At 41.2% G+C, this 22395-nt stretch overlaps 4 protein-coding genes and 1 pseudogene across 6 annotated transcripts; 1 reads left to right on the top strand and 4 right to left on the bottom strand.

The window, feature by feature from the left end:
* Positions 1 to 231: 231 nt before the first annotated feature.
* Positions 232 to 5599, bottom strand: LOC141813281 (transcription factor TGAL1). 2 transcript variants are annotated; one of them, XM_074701220.1, is made up of 10 exons: positions 4944 to 5599; positions 3668 to 3724; positions 3403 to 3575; positions 2491 to 2568; positions 2340 to 2399; positions 2075 to 2152; positions 1935 to 1986; positions 1011 to 1282; positions 655 to 900; positions 232 to 514 (listed from the first exon to the last, which is right to left on the bottom strand). In XM_074701220.1, exons 3-10 carry the CDS (start codon positions 3466 to 3468, stop codon positions 368 to 370), a joined length of 999 nt encoding a protein of 332 aa, XP_074557321.1. In that variant the 5' UTR covers positions 3469 to 3575; positions 3668 to 3724; positions 4944 to 5599; the 3' UTR covers positions 232 to 367. The 2 variants fall into 2 exon arrangements, with proteins under 2 accessions (XP_074557321.1, XP_074557320.1); XM_074701219.1 differs by lacking the exon at positions 3668 to 3724 and having other exon boundaries at positions 3403 to 3667.
* A 666-nt stretch (positions 5600 to 6265) lies between these two features.
* On the bottom strand, positions 6266 to 8506 carry LOC141813280 (calcium-dependent protein kinase 2-like; annotated as a pseudogene).
* Positions 8507 to 9415: 909 nt separating this feature from the next.
* On the top strand, positions 9416 to 12700 carry LOC141814034 (uncharacterized). The gene is made up of 5 exons (XM_074702034.1): positions 9416 to 9631; positions 9675 to 11125; positions 11540 to 11600; positions 11683 to 11906; positions 12476 to 12700. The coding sequence occupies exons 1-5, from the start codon at positions 9470 to 9472 to the stop codon at positions 12516 to 12518; spliced, it is 1941 nt and encodes a 646-aa protein (XP_074558135.1). The 5' UTR covers positions 9416 to 9469; the 3' UTR covers positions 12519 to 12700.
* Positions 12701 to 12788: 88 nt separating this feature from the next.
* LOC141813829 (putative RNA helicase SDE3) lies at positions 12789 to 17156 on the bottom strand. Of its 2 annotated transcripts, none has more exons than XM_074701820.1 (5): positions 16971 to 17156; positions 15710 to 16538; positions 15458 to 15628; positions 13903 to 15357; positions 12789 to 13443 (listed from the first exon to the last, which is right to left on the bottom strand). In XM_074701820.1, exons 2-5 carry the CDS (start codon positions 16487 to 16489, stop codon positions 12994 to 12996), a joined length of 2856 nt encoding a protein of 951 aa, XP_074557921.1. In that variant the 5' UTR covers positions 16490 to 16538; positions 16971 to 17156; the 3' UTR covers positions 12789 to 12993. The 2 variants fall into 2 exon arrangements, with proteins under 2 accessions (XP_074557921.1, XP_074557920.1); XM_074701819.1 differs by having other exon boundaries at positions 15710 to 16522.
* Positions 17157 to 19020: 1864 nt separating this feature from the next.
* LOC141813554 (sulfate transporter 3.1-like) lies at positions 19021 to 21908 on the bottom strand. Its single transcript, XM_074701515.1, has 12 exons — positions 21581 to 21908; positions 21256 to 21463; positions 20984 to 21155; positions 20836 to 20901; positions 20628 to 20741; positions 20423 to 20539; positions 20218 to 20344; positions 19848 to 20134; positions 19578 to 19768; positions 19418 to 19503; positions 19271 to 19347; positions 19021 to 19182 (listed from the first exon to the last, which is right to left on the bottom strand). Exons 1-12 carry the CDS (start codon positions 21906 to 21908, stop codon positions 19021 to 19023), a joined length of 1935 nt encoding a protein of 644 aa, XP_074557616.1.
* Positions 21909 to 22395: the final 487 nt, after the last annotated feature.

Raw genomic sequence — 22395 nt, 5'->3', positions numbered from 1 at the left:
ACTAAACCGAAAAACCGATAGAAACATCTACAGATTTAGCACAAACAGGAGGAAGCTGGCGCGAGCAACTGAAGCCGCTTACTCCCTAGGCCGAGCAAACCAGAGGGAGCTCAAGGCACGAAGACGCGAGAAGTAATCACTTATGGCTAGGAATGTCCGAGCAGACTGTCTGATAGTCGATATCCGATGCGTTTGTTGTAAGGTTTGCTGCCGCAGATTGTCAGCCTGGAAACAGTTATCGAAATCGACATGTGGAAACTTTCTGAACACCAAGCTGCTGCATGAATTGATAAAACAGTAGACTAGTTCCAACTTATAACAGACTTCATGGCATCCTAAAGCCATGGGAAGAGGCTTGTGAAGCCTCTTACTCCCTAGGTCGAGCAAGCCAGAGGGAGCTTAAGGCACGAAGACGCGAGAAGTAATCACTTATGGCTAGGAATGCCCGAGCAGACTGTCTGATAGTCAGTATCCGATGCATTTGTTGTAACGTTTGCTGCCGCAGATTGTCAGCCTGGAAAAAGTTTATCGAAATCGATATGATGTGGAAATTTTCTGAACACTAAGCTGCTGAATGAATTGATAAAACAGTAGACTAGTTCCAACTTATAACAGACTTCTCATGGCATCCTAAAGCCATGGGAACAGGCTTACCTGGCGAAGAAAGTTCTCTAGAGTTCCGAGTTTCCCCATAGCCATAGCCATCTGACCCATGTAGTTTGCTACGTTTCCTGACGATCCCGAGGGACCGAGAGACCCAGCCAATGTTTCGGCTAGGGACTGCTGCAAGGCCTCCATCCCTTGGGAGAGGGCATCCTCAGCCTGCTGCGACGACTGCTGGAGATTGCATATCCCCATCAATTGCTGCTCTGTTAGAGGTTCAAGCTGGTTTGCAAGTAACTGCAGCATCATCGCACACCGAATTAAATGTACCCGAAGTAAAATGAATTCGGGTTGTTCGATATTACACACATTTACTGGAGTAAATTGCCTTTAAATAAAATGCATACCTTTAAAAGTTCAGATGATCGGAAACCCCCAAGCCATAGGAAACATCTTTCAGCTGGTGTCTTCCACATTCCTGATAATATGTGAAAGACATCTGCCTTCGCAGCAACGCCCTTGAGCCTGAATATTTCCTCATAGTGTGTCATGATACTATCAACAGTAACGCGTAGGTCGTTTTCACTAGCATGAGCATTAACTGCCGCTCTCAGTTCATTTATCTGTCGGTTATGTTCTTCGAGCCATCGTGCATATTCAACATCAAAAGCCAATGCCCCTGCAGTGATGATTTAACACCCTATGATCATAAGATTCAGTTGAACTAAATTCAACTAGATCACAAGTTTTGGCACAACTTTAAGTCACAATATCAGTTAAGGATAGTCTTTCGGTTTGAGTTTATGTAATTAACTTGCACAACAATAATTAACTTTTGTCAATTCAATTAAAGAGTTAAACAGGAAAGAAAAAGTAATATCAACAATTTCTCTTAGAAGGAAATTCAATTCCATTCCAATTCCTCCATTTTTTTTCTATCCAGATCGAGCAAAAATGAAGGGAAATGAATCTATCATCTAATAGACACAAATATTATAAACAATATTATCTCTTTCCTTTTGATTCCATCCAAATAAACATAAAGAATGATAGAACAGAAAAAGGATATCAATTCATACTTTCTGTTTTCCTTTCATTTAAACTATTTCAAATCCCTCTGATTTCCTCCAAACAATCTTATTAACGTCGAAGTTATATACAAAAAGTGTCTCTTCTAAGGGCTCAGTGGCATCGAAATCAACTTAAGAATGGAGAAAAGGCTGGAACTAATGTGCTCGTTAAGTAAATCTATGACATATTTCTTTTATAAGTCATGGATAAGGCCAACAGCGATTTAAATCAGATCAAACTGTCGTGCATAAGGAAATTACCATTCCCGCCCATGCTATGCGATTGATCTCCTGAGCTAGAGATGAAAATACCCTGCAAAGGATCCATATTACATATGACCCATATGCTAGTGGAAAAAGACCTCGATAGGACTAAGACGAACTCTTTGAACGAACAATACCTGTTGACGAGCTCTTTGAAGCTCCTGCTCGAGTTGGGTCAGCTTCAATCTACTGCTCTCTAGTTGTTGCACATAAGCCTTGCAGCAAAGGAGAAAACAGGTTAATGCCCAACAATAAAGAGAGAAGTTACATGTTCATGCAGAAATTCTTCTGTGTTAAGTTCTAGAAAAAGAATCTGTATCTGGGTCATCAAGATGTCAACAATTTTTTATCGCAACCAAATTGCGGTGCAAAAAACTTGTAACAAGGACATAGACAACAAACCTTTTTCCTTAACCTACTCTTTCTGGCAGCTTCACGATTTTGCGCAAGGCGACGAAGAGTCTGTGCAGAAAAAACAAAAAACATATAATGGATAGTGTGCAACTTTAACTAATTATGTGGAACTTAACACAAAATTTGAACATATTATTACCTTTTGATCGAGTGTTTTGTCTTTTGACCTATCACTAGAATCAGAAGCTGCAACAGCAGCAAGTTGACCATGTTCAAACTGCAAATTAGGAGAGAGATCAAAGAACATAAGGGGGAAAGAAAAAAAAATCAAAATTTCAATAGCTAAAAAGTAGACTCTTTTTAACCTTATCAGGAAACAAAAGAACAACATATTGCATTATAGTGTACCACATAACCATGAATTCAAATCCTATGATGATCATTCATGAAACTATTGACAACTTGTCAATATGAAGTGATCTATGGTTTAGAACTAGAAAGGAAAAGTTGATGAGTATGGTTTTATATGAGATAATGAAATTACAACATGTGCGTCATGTATGTATTGTATCGGTAAAGACGTAGAGCAAACTACTATGGGGAACCTGCATGCTGCATCCAGGAAAGCATGCTATTTCCTTGGGTCTATAAGCAAAAAATGAGGAGAGGAAGAGATGAATATGAGATGGTTTGTTGGATAACTCAACCACTAGTAAGAGTAAAAAAAGAGTTCATGAAGGAAATCTGAATATAAGAATGAAGCTATGCCACTTAGAATAATTCTGTTAATATTCAAAATAATAATTTAGCTGCGGTTACAAATAAAAATACAAAATAGACCATGTTGCAAGTTACTTGACATACCCTACATACTCACACATATGAGGTATGGACAGAGGCATTCCCCCTATATGAACTAGTAGAGGGCAGCAAAAGTAGGTCTAGATAAAGGAAAAATATACATTGAAAAAGCAGAATACACGAAACTTTCTTATCCTTTTTAGGAATGGCAGTACATGAGAAAGAAATCTTAGTTTGGACGATGCAAAATATAATCCATGAAGGAAATTAATGAATCTGTATTTGAAAAGCAAAAGAGCAAAGAAAGTACCCTCTGATCTTTCTCATCAGTGTCCACATCTGTGGAGGTATCTGTCCTGGGACTACCATCTGCCATTGTGGCAAAAGTGTCCACTGGGAAATGTGACTCGGTAGCTGACCCTTCTTTTGTAGTGCCAATGACTCAACAGTAGGCAGTTGGAATGTTTATGTCAGTAGAAACTCCTGAAATCGGGGAACCGAAAATAAAGTGGAACTAGCTGGATGAATATGAAGCACTTGTACAACTATGCGGGATCATGCTTTACCAAGAATACCTGATCGAGAAGGATCAAAATGAATGGCCTGATTAGTCATACACTTAGTTGCCACATCTGCATAAATGGCAAAGCATGAAAATGAAGCAACGACGTAAACTCCAAATTATTTGATATGCACATGTATCCTACTATCACTCAAGTCCACTGCTAAGAGATAAAACTAGATGCTAATTCATTTTCAGATTTACATGCAATATATTGATATTTAAGCATCCCAAACCGACTTCCTTAGAACCAATTAGAAAATTGTATGTAAAATTAAACCAGATAACTTCTTTCTACTCTCCAATGAACAAGAATTAATATTTCTACTCGTCAATGAACAAGACTACATTGATGCAGTAATATGGTCCCATGTATTGCACAATCATAATAATCTAAGTAATTATAAAAGAAAACAAACATTAGCTGGCACAAATTACTTGGCTACCAGACAATTGAATGACAGAAGAAGATAATTATACATAAATCACTCATGTCCAAGTCAATAGTAGCACTAGCAAGATACCACAAACTATTTGAGAACAAATACTGTACTGTATTATGAATTCTAACTTGGTAAAAGACTCTAGATAGTTCTTTTGTCAGGTTTTAGCCAATGAAAAGAGTATTGACAAATTATATTGAAGTGATAAAGGATGTCTATGATATAGTAGCCAGTAGTGCTAGAGCTGCCAAGAATGTATGAAATGAATTTCTTACAAGTTCAATCAAGAGTCAGCTTTAAGGCCTTATCTTTTTTTACACCAATAATAAGAAGAACTTCCTGTCGTATTGAAGATACACATCCTCTTTCATAGATACATGGTCAACTGTGGTAATAAATAATTTTTGCAGTCCTTATAAATACAAGAAAGACTCTGACTCGAAGAAGCAAAAAAAGATAACCTTTCTCACATCCAATCTTGTATGATTGTTAGGCAACAACTTCACACAAATTCGTTACCAAGTAAACTGTTAAAAATCTCTCTCTTTCAAATGGTCTGCAGAAACATCTATTCTACTTGCTTGCTCCAATGTGATCCCAAGAGGAAGATTAATATCATTCAGCCATTTAGAAAAACTAATGGATCAGATACACCATAAACTCAGCCAACAAACGGATTGCAAGACACAATTTCATTCCAGAAACAGGTTCGACACTAATACTAGTACTTCCTGTTATCAAGTAGTGGTGGATTGTAGGAGCCAAATAAACTTAAAAGCAATATGCATCGAGAGGCGGGAAAAAAAAGAACAAGAAGAATAAAGCATCTAAAGATTAGGCACGTACATGTTCTGAAGCACTGGAAAAGGTTCTCAGAATCAAGGGCCGCAGTTGGCTTGCCATCTTCCCTATTCCGGCATCGGGGAGGAACAACCAAAAAAAGCACCTTCAAAGTCTCGATTTTTCTAACGCCAAAAAGCTACCCCAGCGTCGAAAACGAGGAATCCAAAAGCCTCTCTTCCAGCGGCGAAAGAGGATCTCCCAAAAAATTACAAAGCGATAGCGATCCCCAAACACTTGTCCGTACGCTGAAAGGGAGCGTCCAAACGACACCCGTCCGAAGGGGGATATTTGCGAGGAGCTCCAACAACAAAATCAAATCCTGCTGCTCCTCGCGATCCCGGACGAATCAGCCACAAAGGCGAGATCTTGGGAGTGCATGGGACGAGGAAGACGCAATTCCGACTCCAAAACCCTAGATTTGGGAGGGACGGCCTAAGAGCAACAACTCCCACTCCTCTTCGCTGCTATTCCTGCTGCTCCAACTACAACTTTGACTCCATTTTCTTCAATCTCTCTCTATCTCCATCTGGTTCTTAAATCATTTCTCGCTGAAATTCACAAAAGAAATTCGAAAATTTTCTATTGGAAAGAGATTGAAATTTTCAAAAACTGCTGACGCTGGAGCGCAATCAAATCTGGAGCCGTCGTTTCGTCGAAGGAATGCTTCTTGTTTTCCTTTTTTTTGGTTAGTTCTTAGAGTTTTTTTAAATAAATAAATAAATAACCGGTTTGACCGTTGACTTATTGAAGCAGTTTTTTTTCTTCAAATAATAATAATTTCAATTTTCTTATAAAAAACAATTATATCTTAAATTTTGCTCGCATTTATGAATTAAAAATAAATAATAATAATAATAATTCAACTTCTACGAGGGTCAACAGTGTGGCGACGGCGCCAAGCACGCGGGGCCCACATTGAAGCTCGATGATTATTGGCTACTTCCAGTGGGACCCAACGTAAAGTTGGTAACTCAAAGGACAATTTTGCCCTCGTATCCTATCTGATTTGACTGCCCCAAAAGGCAAGGGCATATCCGACTTTTCGCTTTCTTCTTCTTCCTCGCGCCGAAGGGAGAAAAAAAACATGCAATGAAATCTGAGAGAAGCTAACAGAGCCAACAAACACCTTCAAATTTAACGACATCTCTTCTCCATCTTCCTTTTCCTCATTCCCCACGATTGAAGAGTCCTTGCATATTTCATTTTACATAATAAATTATCGTCCATATACGGATTAGCTTCTCCTCCTCGACTGAGTTGAGCATGAATCAGACACACCGTCTCCTCTCCTTCCTCTTTTCTTTCTTTCTTCTTCCTTGGTCCGATCAAATGACTAAGTCCCTTCTCTTCTTGGGAAGCGGCTCGGGTTCCCTTTCCGCATCATCGCCACGAATTCCTCGTAGTTTATTCTTCCATCCTGCATCAGATTCAGAAGCCAACTCCAGTCATTCTTCTCATCATCGTCTCGTTGCTAATTACTTTGAGACTCTACTTACATTGTCCACGTCCGCTTCAGAAATGATTTCTTTGATCTCCTCTCCGTCGTAGAGTTCCTTCTCTTTCAGAGCTTGCTCAAGTTCTTCCTTGGTGATGTAGCTACGCGAAGACAAAAATGTCGGTCAGAGTTCTTCGGTTTCGAAGAAACAAAGGGGTTATCGAGTTGTTGATTTAGTCGAAACTTGCCCGCTGTTATCCTTATCGAAGTATTGGAACGCCGTGTACAGATGCTCTTCTCTGTCCATTCTGTTCATGTGGACTGTGGCTGTGATGAACTCCTCGTAGTCGATAGTTCCATTGCCGTCGGCGTCGGCCTGAATTGGGTGCAAAGGATTCAGGGAATGTCCTAACTTATATCCTCATTCAGGGAATGCAACTAGAACTCACAGCTTCCATTAGCTGTTTGACTTCGAATTCGGATAGCTTTGTTCCTTGGGAGGCAAGCCCTTTCTTCAGTTCTTCGAGAGTTATCGTTCCGCTGTTGTCGGAATCCATGTTCTTGAACATTTCCTTCAGCCCCTTGATCTCTTCTTCAGACAAGCATCCTGCTATCACCTGTAACCACGCGAGATGAATTGGTACAATCTCAGTATCTGATACATGAAGCAAGAAATTTACCCTTAAAGCAGCCTTCTTGAACTGGTTCATTGCTCGGAATTGTTTCAGTCTATTGAGGACCGCGTTATCGAGTGGTGTATCCGGTGCTTCTCCATCTTCTTTGATCCAAGGATGGTCTACATTTCAAGTTCATCAGTGTATCAAACTAAATGAAACTGTAATCCATACTCTTTCTCTAAACTGATGATTTAACACACAAACATACAGATATATTATACTGATGTTGAAGAAACCTAAGGAACTATCATGAAATCTAATTCGTGATGCTGCCGAATCGAAATGAAATTGAGAGGGAAAAGCAAATCATACTCAGAACTTCAAAAGCGGTTAGTCTCTGTTTGGGATCCAAATGCAGCATCCTGTTAACGAGATCTTTAGCTCCAGGTGAAATGGCAGGCCATGGATCGCTGGAAAAGTCCACTTGCCCTTTCAGAATAGCATTGAATATCCCCTGTTCGGTTTCTGTTCCAAAAAAATTTTAGATTTGTTTCCTGAAAAAGATATAAACTGCAAAAGATTGAATAAAAATTTTCAAAGTACCTGCCCAAAAAGGAGGAACTCCACAGAGAAAGATGTAAAGCATGACTCCGATGCTCCAGATATCTGCTTCTGGACCATATTTTCTCTTGAGGACTTCAGGTGCTATGTAATATGCACTGCCAACAATGTCCTTGAACACCTCGCCTGTTCATGAAAAATCTGAAGAACTCGAACAAAAAGATTTCTTCTTTGTGTTTTTTTGGTTGTTTATGGAGAGGAGACATGGTGTTTTGACTAAAGGAGGGAGCTTGACCTTGCTTGAAGAAGACGGAGAGGCCGAAGTCGGTGGCTTTGAGGGGGGAGTCGTCGTCCTTGTTGAGGAGGAGGAAGTTTTCTGGCTTGAGGTCGCGGTGGATGACGCCCATGGAGTGGCAGGTGTGGACGATCTGGACGATGGTGCGGAGGAGGGAGGCGGCGGCGCTCTCGGTGTAGTGGCCCTTGGCGATGATGCGGTCGAAGAGCTCGCCGCCGGCGCAGAGCTCCATGACGAGGTGGACGGAGTGCTTGTCCTCGAAGGCGCCCTTGAGCTCGACGATGTTGGGCTGGCCGGAGAGGTGGTACATGATCTGGACCTCGCGCCGGACGTCCTCGATGTCCTCCTGGTTGGTGAGCTTGCGCTTGGCGATGGTCTTGCAGGCGAACTTTTTCCCGGTGGCCTTGTGGGTGCAGAGGTGGGTGACCCCGAACTGGCCGCGGCCGAGCTCCTTGCCGACGGAGTAGGTGGCGCGGACGTCCTCCATGGGGCGGCCGAGGACGGGTCCGATGGGGGCAGCCGGCTTCGCGGTCGGGACGGGGGGCTTCTTCAAGGGAGAATCGTTATTGCTATTGTCTCCATTGATGTTATTGTCATCGCTAGCCTCGTCGGCCGGCGGGGAGGAGTTCGCCGGAGCCTTGGTGAAGCAGTTGCCCATGGAGGAGGGGATGGGGCTACCGGAGGCGACGGAGAAGAGATTGCATGAGGAGGAAGAAACGGACGAAAGTTTTGGTGGTGGGGAAGGAAAATTTTGGAGGTGACAGAGAAGATTTAGGAGGTGAAGAGATATTGGCGGGAACCAACTGTTTTCCTTTTTGGGTGAATAAAATCCTAACCGAAACGATAATTCGTATTTTTCTCATAATAAATAATTAGCAAAAAAATATTTTCTTTTAAAAAAAATGAAATTTTCTTTTTTATATAAATTATTTAGTTCCTAGAAAACTGCACACTGGATTTTGCCGCTAGAAAAGTTTCTATAATTAGTTCATCGTCTTCTACCTCAAAAGCAAAAGAGAAAGAGATTGCTAAAATTAGTAAAAAAAAATCTCGCTATTTTGAGCTTATCTTGTTTCCCGCCACTAATTATCTATCGGCGGAAAGCCAGAGAGACTGTTCTTAAAATAAAAGTTTGAAAGATAAAATCCGTTTCTTTAGTTTGAATTAAAGAACATATTAAGATAAAAACATAAACTGTAATCGTATGTAGATCTTTTAGGATGTATGGATTATCGTTTAATCTTTAAATTCAGATTCTGCAGATGATAGTAGAAACCTCGAAAAGCTCGAAATCTTCCATGGCGAATCCTCGTTGACGATGTCCAAATGAAGCCTTCCATGGCGGAACCCTTTCCATCGACTAGCTGGTTTATTCGTTGACGAAATCCAAATAGACCCTTCCATGGCGACGACCTATTCGCCTACCAGTTTTCCATGGCTGACCCATTCGCTTCCGTGGGCGCAACCAGACAAGACTGCGACTTTCGAAGCTCTGCTTCATGGCGGAGCCCTCGATGCCTTCAAGTGACGAGCTTATCCCCGGCGACGCTACTGATGATTATGCTTTCTCTTCTCCGCCTTTCCGTCGGTTGCTCCGCTAGGGATCCGGCGGGTTCCAGGGATGGCGGAGAGCGGTGGCGGAAGGTACAAGGGTCGGCCGGTGCTCTGTTCCAAGTGCGACGATCTCCTCCCCGACCTCGCTGATTTGACGGCCCACCGCTGCCGTCGTCGGGCTGCTACTTTCCGAGGTGAAAAAGATGCCTTTCCTTTCCCGGGGAAAAAAGTTAGGGTTTCATAGACCGTTTTGCTCTTTCCACAGAAAACAGAGATTCTCCGTTCGGGAGAGGAATTCCACAGAACTCAATCCGAGAGAAGAACAAGATAGATTAGGGTTGTGTCCAGACGCTGCGAGTAGAAGAAGACCTGCCTCCAGATCGGACGATGCAGTGCCGGCGTTCTGCCGAATGCCGGAAGATAAAACGAGGTCCAGTCCCTTGCCGAATCGCAGAGATGACTCGTTGCTGCTTCTGCGGCAGCTTGATGAACTAAAGGACCATATCAGTAGATCATCTGAGTTTGTGGGGAAACCGATTTGGAAGATGCCTGCACCGACTGAATGGCCGGGCTATTCCAATCGATCGCCGGAGTTGGGTCTGAATAACGATCACGGATACAGTGAGCTATACATCAACTCTTTTTACTCGGGAAGATCAAGGAAGGAGTATCTCCATGGACAATTTGATGCAGATCCTTTATCCTCTCACCGCCGCAGTGATGAATTTGATCACCAGCATCCAGAAAGAGTTCTTAATCCCCGATCGATCACACAGAACCATGGAGTTTATCCTCTTGGTATCCAAATGCTTCGGATGCAAGAACACCATGAGAAAGTGGCAAGAGCTGCAACCTCCAAAACGAAGAGATTGCATCCTTGTCGAGCTTTCGCTGGCGCAACTCCTTTTGTGATATGCTCCAGCTGCTTTGAGCTACTGAAGCTGCCTCTAGTTATTCGTCTCATGCCAAAAAAACTTAGCAAGTTGCGATGTGGCTCGTGCTCGGAGATATTCTGCATTGGACTTACTGGAAATAGGCTGCTTGTTTCTTCCTGTTCGCCTGTTCCTGAAGCCATTGCGAGCTCCCATGTCAAAGTGAACCGATATAAAGCACAAACTAGTACTAAATCGGATGATTCTTCTTCTATTGCTGAAGAACATGGTGCCCCATGCCAAATTATTCTGCCAACAGATGGCAATTACTCATCTCATTCGACATCTAGCCGGGAACTCATGGAACGAGAAAGCTTAGATTTAACTTATCCAGAGAAGTTGAAGGGGATTTCAGTGGCTTCTGAAAGTTCCGAAATTGTAGAAAATCCAGACAGCATAGTTGTATCAGATGTTGCAGATTTACCCATTCAAGACAGTTTAACTTTCTCATTATCCAGTCCTAAGGGCATTTCTGAATCTGGTAGCAAGAAGGAACATTCTGATGAAGAAATAACAATCTCCAACATTGACAAGTTTGATCAGAGTTACGAAAAAGGCGAAGCAATAACTGAGATTGATCTATCAGTGAATGACTATTCCATTTCCTCTCAGGATTACCATCAAAATCAAACGTTTATTGACAAGACCGACGACTCATTAGTTCTAAATACAAAAAATCTGCCGGCGAGGGATGAAAGATCTCAAGTTTGGGTTAATGGCCATCGAATTCCCGGTCACTTAGTTTGGAAGGCTGAAGAAAAGGCCGGAGCCATTGTTGCCGGAGAATATTGGTAAAATCCATCCACTCCTCTCATGAACTGTACATGAAAATTTATGCCAACAGGTGAATGAACAATTGGTTTTGATGCTTAAAACCATGGTGAATGAACAATTGGTTTTGATGCAATTTTCGCCATTTTTGTTAATATTTCATGCATAACTATCATATTGTTACATGATCATTCTGTCAAATAGCGATACCGAAATGCTGCCTAAGATGTTTACTGAATGGTTTTTTGCCCACTTCTAGGATTGCATAAATGGTCTTTTATTGTGAGGAATTACATTCTTAGATCATCAGTTAGTAGCATAGCTTGTGACTACCATTGTTTTGTATAATTTTGTTTGGTTTCCTTGTCAAATTCTACTCTCTGAATTAGTATCAACCTAAATTTATAGCATTCATATTCTGCTGCATGCTCAAGGTATGATCGATATGCTGGATTCTGGGGTGTCATGGGACAACCGTGTCTCGGCATAATTCCTGTAAGATGAACTCAATTCTCTGTCAATGCATCACATTTATCAGTTTTTCAGTGAGACATGTTGATTTTGTTCAAACTTGCAGCCATTTATAGAAGAGTTCAACTATCCTATGTCGGAGAACTGTGCCGGTGGGAACACTGGTGTCCTCTTGAACGGGAGAGAGCTTCATAGAAAAGATCTCAATATGCTGGTTACTCGAGGATTTCCACTGTCAGCTGGTCGATCTTACCTTCTCGATTTTTCGGGGAACCTTTGTGCTGAAATCTCTGGTGTACATCTGGCTAATTTTGGGAAGCTTGCCCCAACGTAAGTTCTTGTGCTACATTTGCATAAACTCAATACATTCTTCTTCCATTTTCCCCTAAATCCCTCATAAAGTATCAGAAATAGTCTTTTAAATTCATTGCAGTCTGTCTCAACACAAGGTCAGCTACTTGGTGTCATTTCATAGATTCTGATCATTATATGTTTCAGATTTTTCGCCTATATTCCCTTGAATAGATCAAATATGATGTGTTCATGTATGAAATAAATTCTAAACATCCACCATGAGAAAAAAGCAAGTGAAAACTATCTCATCCAGCAGAAAAAATGTTAGTAATTCATAATAAAAAATTGTAGTACTCAATGTTAGGCTGCAAAAAGTCAGATTGAGTTCAAATGCATGTTCGGAAGAGAAATGAATGATCATACTAAATCAAATACCTTTGAGTAAACAAAAGGCAACAGGCCTACCAAATGTTTGAGTTGTTAGTTTCAGGACTTGTTCTTTGTATTGTGCCTTGAGGAATACTTCACTTCCAATTCATGAATCATCTGAACTTTTCTTGGCACTGGACTCTTCTCATTACTTCAGTCATCCATTTTTTCGACAGAGTGGAGAAGATGGGACGGGGATTTGGCATGAAAGCTGCCTGATGGTCCTGTTTCCTCTTGAGCTTCTTAAAGCAACACAAGAACACAGAATTGCAAGTCTTCGATCATCATTTGAATGCAGGGTGATAGGCATGATGATATCGATCAGTGTGTGTTATTATGTAAAGTTGCTAGATCAATCCTACAAATATCATTGTTGATTTTCGCGAGCGATTGTTTCTTGAGCATATGCATGTTTGGTGATTTAAACATGAAATATAACTTGAACTGTCTGCCCTGTGTTTTGATACTTGGCCTAGTAAATGAATATGATTATATAAATGCTAAACTTGTGATTTGCTAGTTGAACAGCTAACAATAACAACTTTCCAACAAGCAAACTCCTTCAAATGTACTTAGTTATCGAAACTACTACCAGATCAAACTTGAAAATTAGACACAAAGAAAAGCGCAACAAATGAAGTGGTTGCCGAACTGAGTTCAGCGCGCGAAAGCTTTCATCTTCTGGCTTCTAAGGTTAATCATCCCACCCAGTTGGTTCTATGACATAATCACCCCATGTAATGACATTAGTTTTTGGGAGGTCGTCGTTCCAGCTGGAGCAGTCGTTGTTCGAGCTAGGCAAATCACTCCATCCAGCATCTTGTTGAGCTGTTTCATCCTCAGCCCATTTCACATCGTCGTTCCAGCTGGAGCAGTCGTTGTTCGAGCTAGGCAAATCACTCCATCCAGCATCTTGTTGAGCTGTTTCATCCTCAGCCCATTTCACATCGTCGTCTTCTTGTTGAGCTGTTTCATCCTCAGACCATTTAGCATCATCGTCGTAAGGTTGTAAATCTTTGCCTTTGGAATCATGTTCAGATGATGCATCATTGAGGTGGTCATTCCTCTCTGGTGGTGGGAGAGGACAACCTTGATATGAACCATTATTTGCACAGTGCCTCAGAATCTTGTCCCAATTACTATCCTGCAATGTTAAATTTGGCGAGTTAAACAATCAGAATAAGTTGCTAGCAGGAAAATGATTCAGCTAGTTTACTGTCCTTGGTAACTAAAATATAGTTACTATCGACATTACATCAATCCCATCCCTTTAGTCATAATGAATAACTATGTAAAACTAAACAACACTAGCAAATCATTGACTGGTGCAGCCTGATGATATTGTATTCAGTCATTATGTATTACTTTCCCTTGGAAATTTATTCGGTTCCGATAGACATCCTGGGTATCAACATAGCCAACACAAGAGATAACTAGGACTAACCAGGCTTGAAGAAGATGACAATGATGTTAGCACCACATAGAATTTATAACAGACTAATAATAGGTTAAATTGCCGGCAGCTCTACATTAATAGGTTAGGAGAAGTAGGAGTGAGAATTAAAATAGCCAAACGCCACAATTTGCCAATTAGGAGCTATACCTTCGTAATGATGTGAGGATTGCCTATTAAGATGAGCAGAGATTTAGCACGAGTAATGGCAACGTTAAACCTTCTAGGGTTGCTGAGGAATCCCAATTGGTGCACGCGATCAAACTCATTATGCTTGATAGTGGACCTGACAGTGGATATAATTATAACCTCCCTCTCTTGCCCTTGAAATTGCTCCACGCTACCAACTTGCAGTTCTGGCATCTCCAGCGACTGGAGTGCTTTCTTTAACTTGAGAACTTGTTGGCGGTATGGAGTGATCACTCCAATATCATCATCACACAGATCAGTATTCCTCCTCAATTTTCTGATGATCTCAATCACTTTGCTGACTTCAATTCGATTAAACCATGATGGATTACTACCCTCCCTTTCATCACATCCTTGAATTCCAATGAAAAGGACAGGGAAGGACTTGTTCGGAAGGTCCATATAGTCATACATTGTTGACATTGTATCTTCTTTAGAAGCAATCAACTCGCCATTGTAGAAAAGCCTTGAAGGAAGATCCAAGATAGCCGGATGACAACGATAGTTTCTAACCAGTTTTATGACATAGTTCTCATCATTGCCTCCATAATACTTGCATTCAAAAAGCCTATCCAAGAATGATTTTCCCAAACCATAATTCTCAGCTTGTCTTGAATAAATGACAGGTCCCAATTGCTTAGGATCTCCAGCGAGCACGATGACAGTCTCCTTAATACACAAGTTTGAGATTGGAATCATGGTTTCCGGTTCAGATGCTTGACCTGCTTCATCCAATATGATGTGGGAGAAATGCCCTCTGCGAATGCCTTCAGCATATAGTAGCGACGCACTCATGTAGGTTGATATGATGATCTTGTACTTTAGTAAGGCTCTCAGAGGGGGGCATTTGAAAACCATCTCATCAAAGAAGCAGAAGCGAAGAAAATCAGACTTAACATCTTCATATGCTCGGCTGGTTGCATTCAATCTAAACATCTCACTTGTCTGAACACCAGTTCCGTGTTTATCCAAGAGTTTTTCAAGAATATGGTCGGCAGCACTATTAGATGAAGCACACACAAGGATCCTAGCTCTTTTCCGGGTTTTGTAGAGCTGCAATATAGTTTCAACGAGTGTCACAGTCTTGCCAGTCCCTGGAGGCCCATATATTACATAAGGAGGAGAACCTTTGCAGCCAAGTATCATTTCAACCGCACAGGCCTGCTCCCTGTTTAGATATGGATTTATTGGTCGAAAAGAAGATCTTTTGATAGTTCTTCTGTGAGGTGTCTGCGCTGTAAAGAGAAGCTCTGCACCTAACTTTTCTGCCTCATAGGCTGCTTGGTACAACCTTCTCATGTTCACTCTATTGTATGTGAAGCTGACATTATAAATGTCACCTTCTTGGTGGCGGTGGTGCAAACTCTCATCAAATCTCAGGTATATTTCATCTGCCTCCACTCTGTGAATGTAACCCTGAAAAGGTCAGCCAATACTATTAATTTCTTTTTGGTTTATTTAAAAGCATAAAGGACTTAGTTTGCAGCATAACTAGCATTGAGGTTAAAAGATAAACCTGATAAGATTGTCTATCATCTGCATCATCTGTTGCTAGTTGTGCAACCACATGGTCCCCAGAAACCAGCGACGGTCTTTTCTCGGCTAATCCAGGCACCTCTAAAGACAAAAAGTACTTCCCCCTTCTTTTCATAGTCGCACCCACCATGTCGTGCCCCCGCATCTCTACCTGTAAAATTCAGTAACTAGATTATAAAGAAAATGAAGAGAATTAGATATGATTTCTATTTTCAGGTTTAATCAGAGTTACCTCAAGATTAATTTCCTCCATGACTAGTAGGGCGCTAAAAAATTTCGCATAGTTGCCCTCATTTAAGCCTTCTATAATGACATCAGGAACCTGTTTATTTTCAATCATTTTGCGTAGATCCTGGGGAATGTCATATGGAAGAAGTCTGTATCTGTACACTTGTCTGTTTGGCCGATATGGACGAGGTCCTGTAACATACTGTGTATGTTCAAACATTTTCCTCCTAGAATTTGCTCTATAAGGATTCTTGGATAATAAATCCCTTGAAATGTTATCATCTGCAATCAGACGGGCAACACGTTCGATTTTCTCATCTTGCAGATCAAAATGAACAACAGACGTATGTACCCCAATCTCTTTTGGCTTGCATGAAAGCCAAACTTTGAGGGTTTGTCCTGCCTTAAGCACCCTATCTTCCAAATCATATGATCCCACAAACTTTTGCTTTTCTTCCTCTGTAGCATTGTCAGCTGGAGGCTTCATCATTGATAGAACAAAACTGTCCTCTGGATCAGACGAGAAGATCCTGATACTCCAGAGCACTACCGAAACACTGGTAGTGTTTCTGATATCAATTGAGGCTGCCGATGTTTCTCCAATAAGGACAGACTGAGGTTTCCCATGGACAAAGGGGAAAGGGAAAGTAATAACAACAGGACCTTTACATGAATCAAAATTGTGAAGGGACTTGTCATCTTCCAAATCTATAAAACCTATCTCAGGCTTTTCTCCAATTTCAGAGTACTCATCTTCCCAATCATTATCATCAAATGTGCTCATTATAAGTTTGCCTTTACTGCCCAGACTCCAACCCTACAAAAGGCATCCACTGAACAAACTAGCTATGACTGTTTTGATCCTTATTTACGCTACGAACAAATAAGAAATGCTTTTATTTTCTCTATAATTTTTTTTCTATGAACCAGTCTAGCTGAGTTATACCAGAGACTGGCCCTATTATCACTAAATTTTAACTCTTACAATTACAGGGGCGAAAAAATATGGCAGGTACATAGTATGATGCTATCACGAACTTGTCTCCATAAAATATGAGCAGAAGAAACAGTGCAGATCCTTAAACAACGCAACAATATTTCCTATAGGATGAACATGATATCCAGATGACCCTCTTCCAGACTGTTATTAAAACATGCAAAAAGAAAAAAAAAAAAAAAAGGGAAAAATTTTATTCTAAATCGTCAAAGCGTTTTCAGAAACCCAAAACGATGCAAGCAATCAGACGCAAACCCCTAAAGATCACCTTTTTGAGGGGCTTCGCAAGAGATCAATGCTGGGAAAAATTAGGGATTCAGACCAACAGGAAGAATCCACCAAATCGAGATCAATGGAACAGCATGCCCTCCGCCCGGACTCCAGTGGAAGGCTTCTTCGAAGTAGGGATTTGGGGATGAAATCGAGCACGCGGTTCCGCCTCGAGTGTGGGGAGGCTGTCAGCCAGAGAGGAAGAAAGAAAGAGCGAGGATAAATTCTTATAAATAGAGAAAAGCATAATTTAACAAAACGCACCCTAGATTTTGTCAACGCTTTCACTTCATTTTGAGGAAAAGTTCTCTTTAGTTCCTAACTTTTACTAGTTTTCTTATTAACCCTCCAGAATTAGTTAAATTACAGTATTCCCTCAACCTTGGTAATAGTCATATGATTTTGACCTTACACTCGTCATTTTCCATCAATCTTTTCGTTTTCAGGAAAAGTGAAATTTCTCTTTTTATTTTAATTTTTTTATCATAATTATTATCACACCATATAGTATAATTATTTGTACTCTCGAATTTTAAGCGATGAAATGAACTCACTATGCCTCATAAAATTTATCATTTATATTATCAAAATGTGAAATAATTGATATAGAAATTGAAAAATTGGTAGAAAAAAAATATAATGTGGAAAAAACTTTTTTTTTAAATGGAAATAAGGGCCGCCGTTCACAGACGCCCTAAATTTTTAGGGCATTAAAGCAAAATAAAAAGGGCCTTGTTGGATAAAGCCCAGCGTGTGGGCCCATGGACCGGCGAACTAATGAAAATAAATAATTACAAATGCAATATTTATGACATAATCATGATAAAAATATAAACATTTATTATTATTATTATTATTTTAAACGGACATTTTATCAAATTTTAAATATGGTATTATGGGTGTTATGATCCGGCCCACAAAGATCATTTTAAGTTCGAGACACGTCGGACATGACTTTATCTTATATTTAGCCCACTCGGGAGTCCGACTCAGTCACTCACTCAGCTCACTCGCCACCCACTCAGGAGCCTGACTCCCAGCTCAGCCACACTCTGCTCGAACCCCAACTCGGCTGCTCACACAACTATGACCCCCAGGCACAGTACCAAGAACAAGGATCTAGCTCCCGACTCGACCCGTGATACCCCACTCGAGAACGTTGCATTTACATTGAGGCCAAGCTCCGATTTTGAGACTCCACTCGGTCGTAGTTCAACCAGATCCATGCGCAGCTCGATTAAGGCCAACTTCTCCACCAGGATCCGCCCTGCCCAACATCAGGTCGATGCCCCTTCCTGTCTTTATTAGTCAGTTAAATCACCGTCAAGAAGTTATGAGTAATTATGTGACATGATAACATACCCCTGAGTAATTATGAGTAATGATGTTGAATAATGGAACTTCATGCTATTATGACAATGATGAGGCATTTTTCACACCCTGATTGAACATATATATTCTGACAAAATCTCAATGCCCAGATATTCTCCTTAATTAATGACAAGACAATAACTCTCTCACTCTCGCCTATATAATCTTCCTCCTATGTTGTCGCAGGTACGCATATATGCATCTTCATCACGCTCCTTCGATTACATTTTTTTTTTGTTTCGATGAATGACTTGAGCGTCGGAGAGGTCGAGCCAGAACAACCCTGGCCTTTCTTCTCACTGTGATGTTGCTTGTAGGGTTCTGAAGATCACCGTCTTCTTTCTCCTCGCATGGTCAACTTTCGGTGCTGAGTGGTCAATGATGTGTCTACAGAGCAATCTTAATGGGAACATATGGTTATAACCAAATAATGTCATCAAAAATTGAATTTTTGATAAATCAAACCTCTTAAAAATGATTTGGCATTCAAATTTGATTCAAAACACACACAAAGACAACCAATTGGGCTACTAAAAAGCACCCATTTCTAATTTTTTCGACACCACAAAAATGTACATTTAGTAACACAATTTTTGAAGCATCATCATTGATCCTCTTTTACTTGCTAGCAAGCCAAAGTGCACCAAATCCTTATTCATTCGTGTACAATAACTTCTTCATGGAATATCGTCACAAGCCGACTCCTTAGACAATCGAGAAGAGCACCCGAGCACAGCATCATCGACCGTGAGGAAGATCAAATCTTCGCCGATGATTTCCATCACCTTCGACCTATCTAACTTCTTTATAACCTCGCTGCTAGGGCTTGCTAATCCGAGCTATATATACATTTACCAAAACATAGTTAATTAAAACACCATTAGAAATAAAAAAATTTAAAAAATAATTAATTATTATTATTTTTACCTGGAGACCCCTTTTTTTTAAACTTTGCTTCAGCTCTTTCAGCATATTAATTCCGCTAGTGTCGATACAAGAAACAGCTGCATACAAATTTAAATTAAGGGTGTATTTAATTTAAAAATAAAGTCGTAAAAAACAATTTAATTTTACCAGTAAAATCTAAAATTATGTATTGCAAATCAGGGTTGCCCTTCAATTTCAGCTTCTCTTCTTCGTCCTCGATCCATCTCTCTAACCTAAAATACTCAAACATTAAAATTACTCTCAAGAGTTGGATATCTGAATTATCAACAATTAAAAAAAAACTAACCTTTCTTTTAAATAGCTCGCATTAGCAAAGAAGATCGGTGCATCGATGCGAAGGATGAGATATCCGGGGATCGCTTGCGATAGCGGATATTGATCCATTCGAAGAAATAGCGAGGTGTTAGGCAAATTGCCTAGGGTGAAAGTTTTGGGTCTCACAATGAACAATAGGACTCTAACTAGGTTAAGTGCAACCTAAAAGAGAAACCAATATGTTCACGTTAACAATAACAATCAAGTCTTATCCCACTAAGTGATAGCATGGTAAACTTACTCCGATGAAGAGACCTATCTCGATGCTTCCTAAGATGACCCCGAAGAAGGAGCCCATGCAAGCGACAAAGTCGAAGGCGTCGATGTGCCACAAGTGAAACATGTGGGCGAAGTTGATGAGGGGAAGCATGGCGGCCAGGATGATGGCCGAAAGGACCACGGAAGGAGTGTACTGAAACAGCGGCATCAGGAACATGAGGATGATCATCACCATCACCGCCATGATGGCGTTCGACAATGGAGTCTTGCAGCCGGCGTTGGCGTTGACCGCCGACCTCGAGAACGGGCCTGATTTAATTAGCAAAAACATCATTACTCCCGATCTATATAAACTGTCTCCTCGATCGACCCTAAAGTAGAAGAAAATATACCCGCAACGAACAAGCACGAAGTCATGGAGCCGACGATGTTCATCATCCCGAACGCGATCATCTCCTTGTTGCCGTCGACGTTGTAGTTGTTCACTATCGCGAAGATCCTTCCCACGGCTATTGCTTCCTGTGATATATCACAAAAAAAACATAATTTTATCTTCTATATGCATATATATATTCAAGGAGAAGTAAGTATTTTTACTGCTAGGCCGATAATTCCAGTGATGATGCCAGCCTTCAATGCCAATGCCAAATGAGGCTGTGTGAAGACCAAGTTAGAGAGTGATGGTGGATTGATACCCCTCTTTAAGAATCCAATCTGCAAGATAATTAATGACAACTTTATATCAGACAAAATTTTGAGGTTTCATGTGTTTTGAAGTATACAGTGCTGTACTGATGCGCACCACTTGAACGCCATGGTTCTCGAGGTGGAGAAGGTAAACCACAAGGCTGCCTATGATCACTGATACAAGTGGAGACAATGCAGCAATCCAGAACAGATTTGTCTTCTTCTTGCTCTGAAAAAAGTGATTAAATAACAGTTTTCAGACCCTTTAATCTCGTTATCGATCCGTAATTATGAATGATAATCATCTATGAGATATCACATACTATATATCTGGTGACGAAGAGGAAGACCAAGAAGCAGATGCCCATCACAGCAGTTTCCCACATCCACTACAGAAATCAATAATCAATAAATAGAAATGTGATTGAGGAAACATTTTTTTTTTGTAAATAAGAGAGATAGAGAGAGAACCTCGTGGAATTGTGAGAAAATGGCAATCAAGATGTGGACGATGTCAGTGGACGAAGTTAAGTGATGAAGGCCCAACACACCCTTCAGCTGTTGCAAACACACCAGAGTAGCAGTCCCCCCCATGAATCCCATAATGACAGCGTGCGACAGGAAATCGATGATGAACCCGAGCCTGATGGAAATTCAGGAAAAAGGAGGAGGTATGAGTAAGATTTACAAAGCTTGGGAGTGTGTGTTTTTCGATTTTGTATCGTCGATCGTCTAACTGTAACCTTAAAATTCCCAAGGCGGCTTGGAAAATCCCGCCGAAGAAGGTGGCCGTCAAAGCCAAGTGCATGTACAACGTCGGGTTCTCCGCCGGCTGCACCTCCGTCTCCAGCACCGACGCCATCACCAGCGAAGCCGTCGCCACCGGCCCCACCGCCATGTGCTTCGACGTCCCCATCATCGCGTACACCAACGGCGGCACGAAACTAGCATCTGCATGCATGGATTGGCGCCGTACGTTTAATTTCAATTCCTTTTTCCGCATTAGTTTCGATCGATCGATCGATATATAATTTGGAAAGGTTTGGTCTTTCGATCGAGTCGACTCACAGAGGCCCATGAGGGGCGGGAGATTGACGAGCTTGGCGTAGCTGATGCCCTGCGGGATGGCGAGGCTGGCGATGGTGACGCCGGCGATGAGGTCCGACTTCACCGTGCTCCAGGTGCACTGCGACAGCCAACCCACGGCCGGGAACACGTACCTGAGCGCCGCCACAGTGCGGCGGCCCCAGCCCTTCTCGTGCCGGAAGTCCCGCAGCGGGTCGTCGGGAAAGAACGTCTCCTTCACGTTCGACCGGAACGATTCCAGGAACGGCCGCGCCGGCGGAACCGGCACGCTGCCTCCCCGCCGGGGCACCTCCGCCGACGCTTCTTCCATGCCCCTGAGCTGAGGAATTTCTTGAATCTGGTGAGATAAAACGGCGGATCGAGCGTTTAATTGCGTTGAGATCGCGTGGAAATTGATATGGCAAACGTAGCGCGGCTTCGGAGGTACTTAGTGTAATGCATAAATAGGGTCATTAACGGGCGTAATTAAGGTTTAAGGACGGATAAATTTGGAATTTAAGAGGCGGATAAGGCTGTGACGTGTCGACATGAAACCGAATTTGCTAAATATGGAAACGATATTAAAGAAGATTGGCACAGCGAAGCAATACAGATGAGTGGATTTAGCAATTAAAAAAAGATCCAGATTTATAATGTTTTTTGCTAATTCTGTCTGTTTTCTCCTTTTTAAAAAAAAAGAAAAAGAAAATAATTAATTATAAGATTAATTAATATGTTCTGCACTTAATTAATTATTTGAAATTAATTAGCTGGTTAATTAATTTATGCATGCGGCGGCAGCAAATATTAACTGCTGA

Source organism: Curcuma longa, chromosome 20, assembly GCF_044706935.1.
Source record: "Curcuma longa cultivar G26 ecotype Majalengka, Jawa Barat chromosome 20, ITB_CL_G26_1.1, whole genome shotgun sequence".
NCBI lineage: Eukaryota > Viridiplantae > Streptophyta > Magnoliopsida > Zingiberales > Zingiberaceae > Curcuma > Curcuma longa.
Note: the sequence above shows the minus strand (reverse complement) of the source record. Positions and strands in the feature narration are given on the sequence as shown.

Coding starts and splice junctions, on each gene's coding strand:
- LOC141813554 (XM_074701515.1), bottom strand. CDS start 21,908: ATGGAAGAAGCGTCGGCGGAGGTGCCCCGGCGGGGAGGCAGCGTGCCG. Junction 20,135..20,217: donor TTCGTGCTTGTTCGTTGCGG/GTATATTTTCTT, acceptor TAATTAAATCAG/GCCCGTTCTCGAGGTCGGCG. Junction 19,769..19,847: donor AGATAGGTCTCTTCATCGGA/GTAAGTTTACCA, acceptor TTTCTCTTTTAG/GTTGCACTTAACCTAGTTAG.
- LOC141813829 (XM_074701820.1), bottom strand. CDS start 16,489: ATGAGCACATTTGATGATAATGATTGGGAAGATGAGTACTCTGAAATT. Junction 15,629..15,709: donor TGGAGGAAATTAATCTTGAG/GTAACTCTGATT, acceptor TGAATTTTACAG/GTAGAGATGCGGGGGCACGA. Junction 13,444..13,902: donor ATCCTCACATCATTACGAAG/GTATAGCTCCTA, acceptor TTAACATTGCAG/GATAGTAATTGGGACAAGAT.
- LOC141813281 (XM_074701220.1), bottom strand. CDS start 3,468: ATGGCAGATGGTAGTCCCAGGACAGATACCTCCACAGATGTGGACACT. Junction 2,400..2,490: donor ACAAAACACTCGATCAAAAG/GTAATAATATGT, acceptor TTTTCTGCACAG/ACTCTTCGTCGCCTTGCGCA. Junction 1,283..1,934: donor GCATAGCATGGGCGGGAATG/GTAATTTCCTTA, acceptor TCATCACTGCAG/GGGCATTGGCTTTTGATGTT.
- LOC141814034 (XM_074702034.1), top strand. CDS start 9,470: ATGGCGGAGAGCGGTGGCGGAAGGTACAAGGGTCGGCCGGTGCTCTGT. Junction 9,632..9,674: donor TTCCTTTCCCGGGGAAAAAA/GTTAGGGTTTCA, acceptor CACAGAAAACAG/AGATTCTCCGTTCGGGAGAG. Junction 11,126..11,539: donor ATTGTTGCCGGAGAATATTG/GTAAAATCCATC, acceptor TGCATGCTCAAG/GTATGATCGATATGCTGGAT.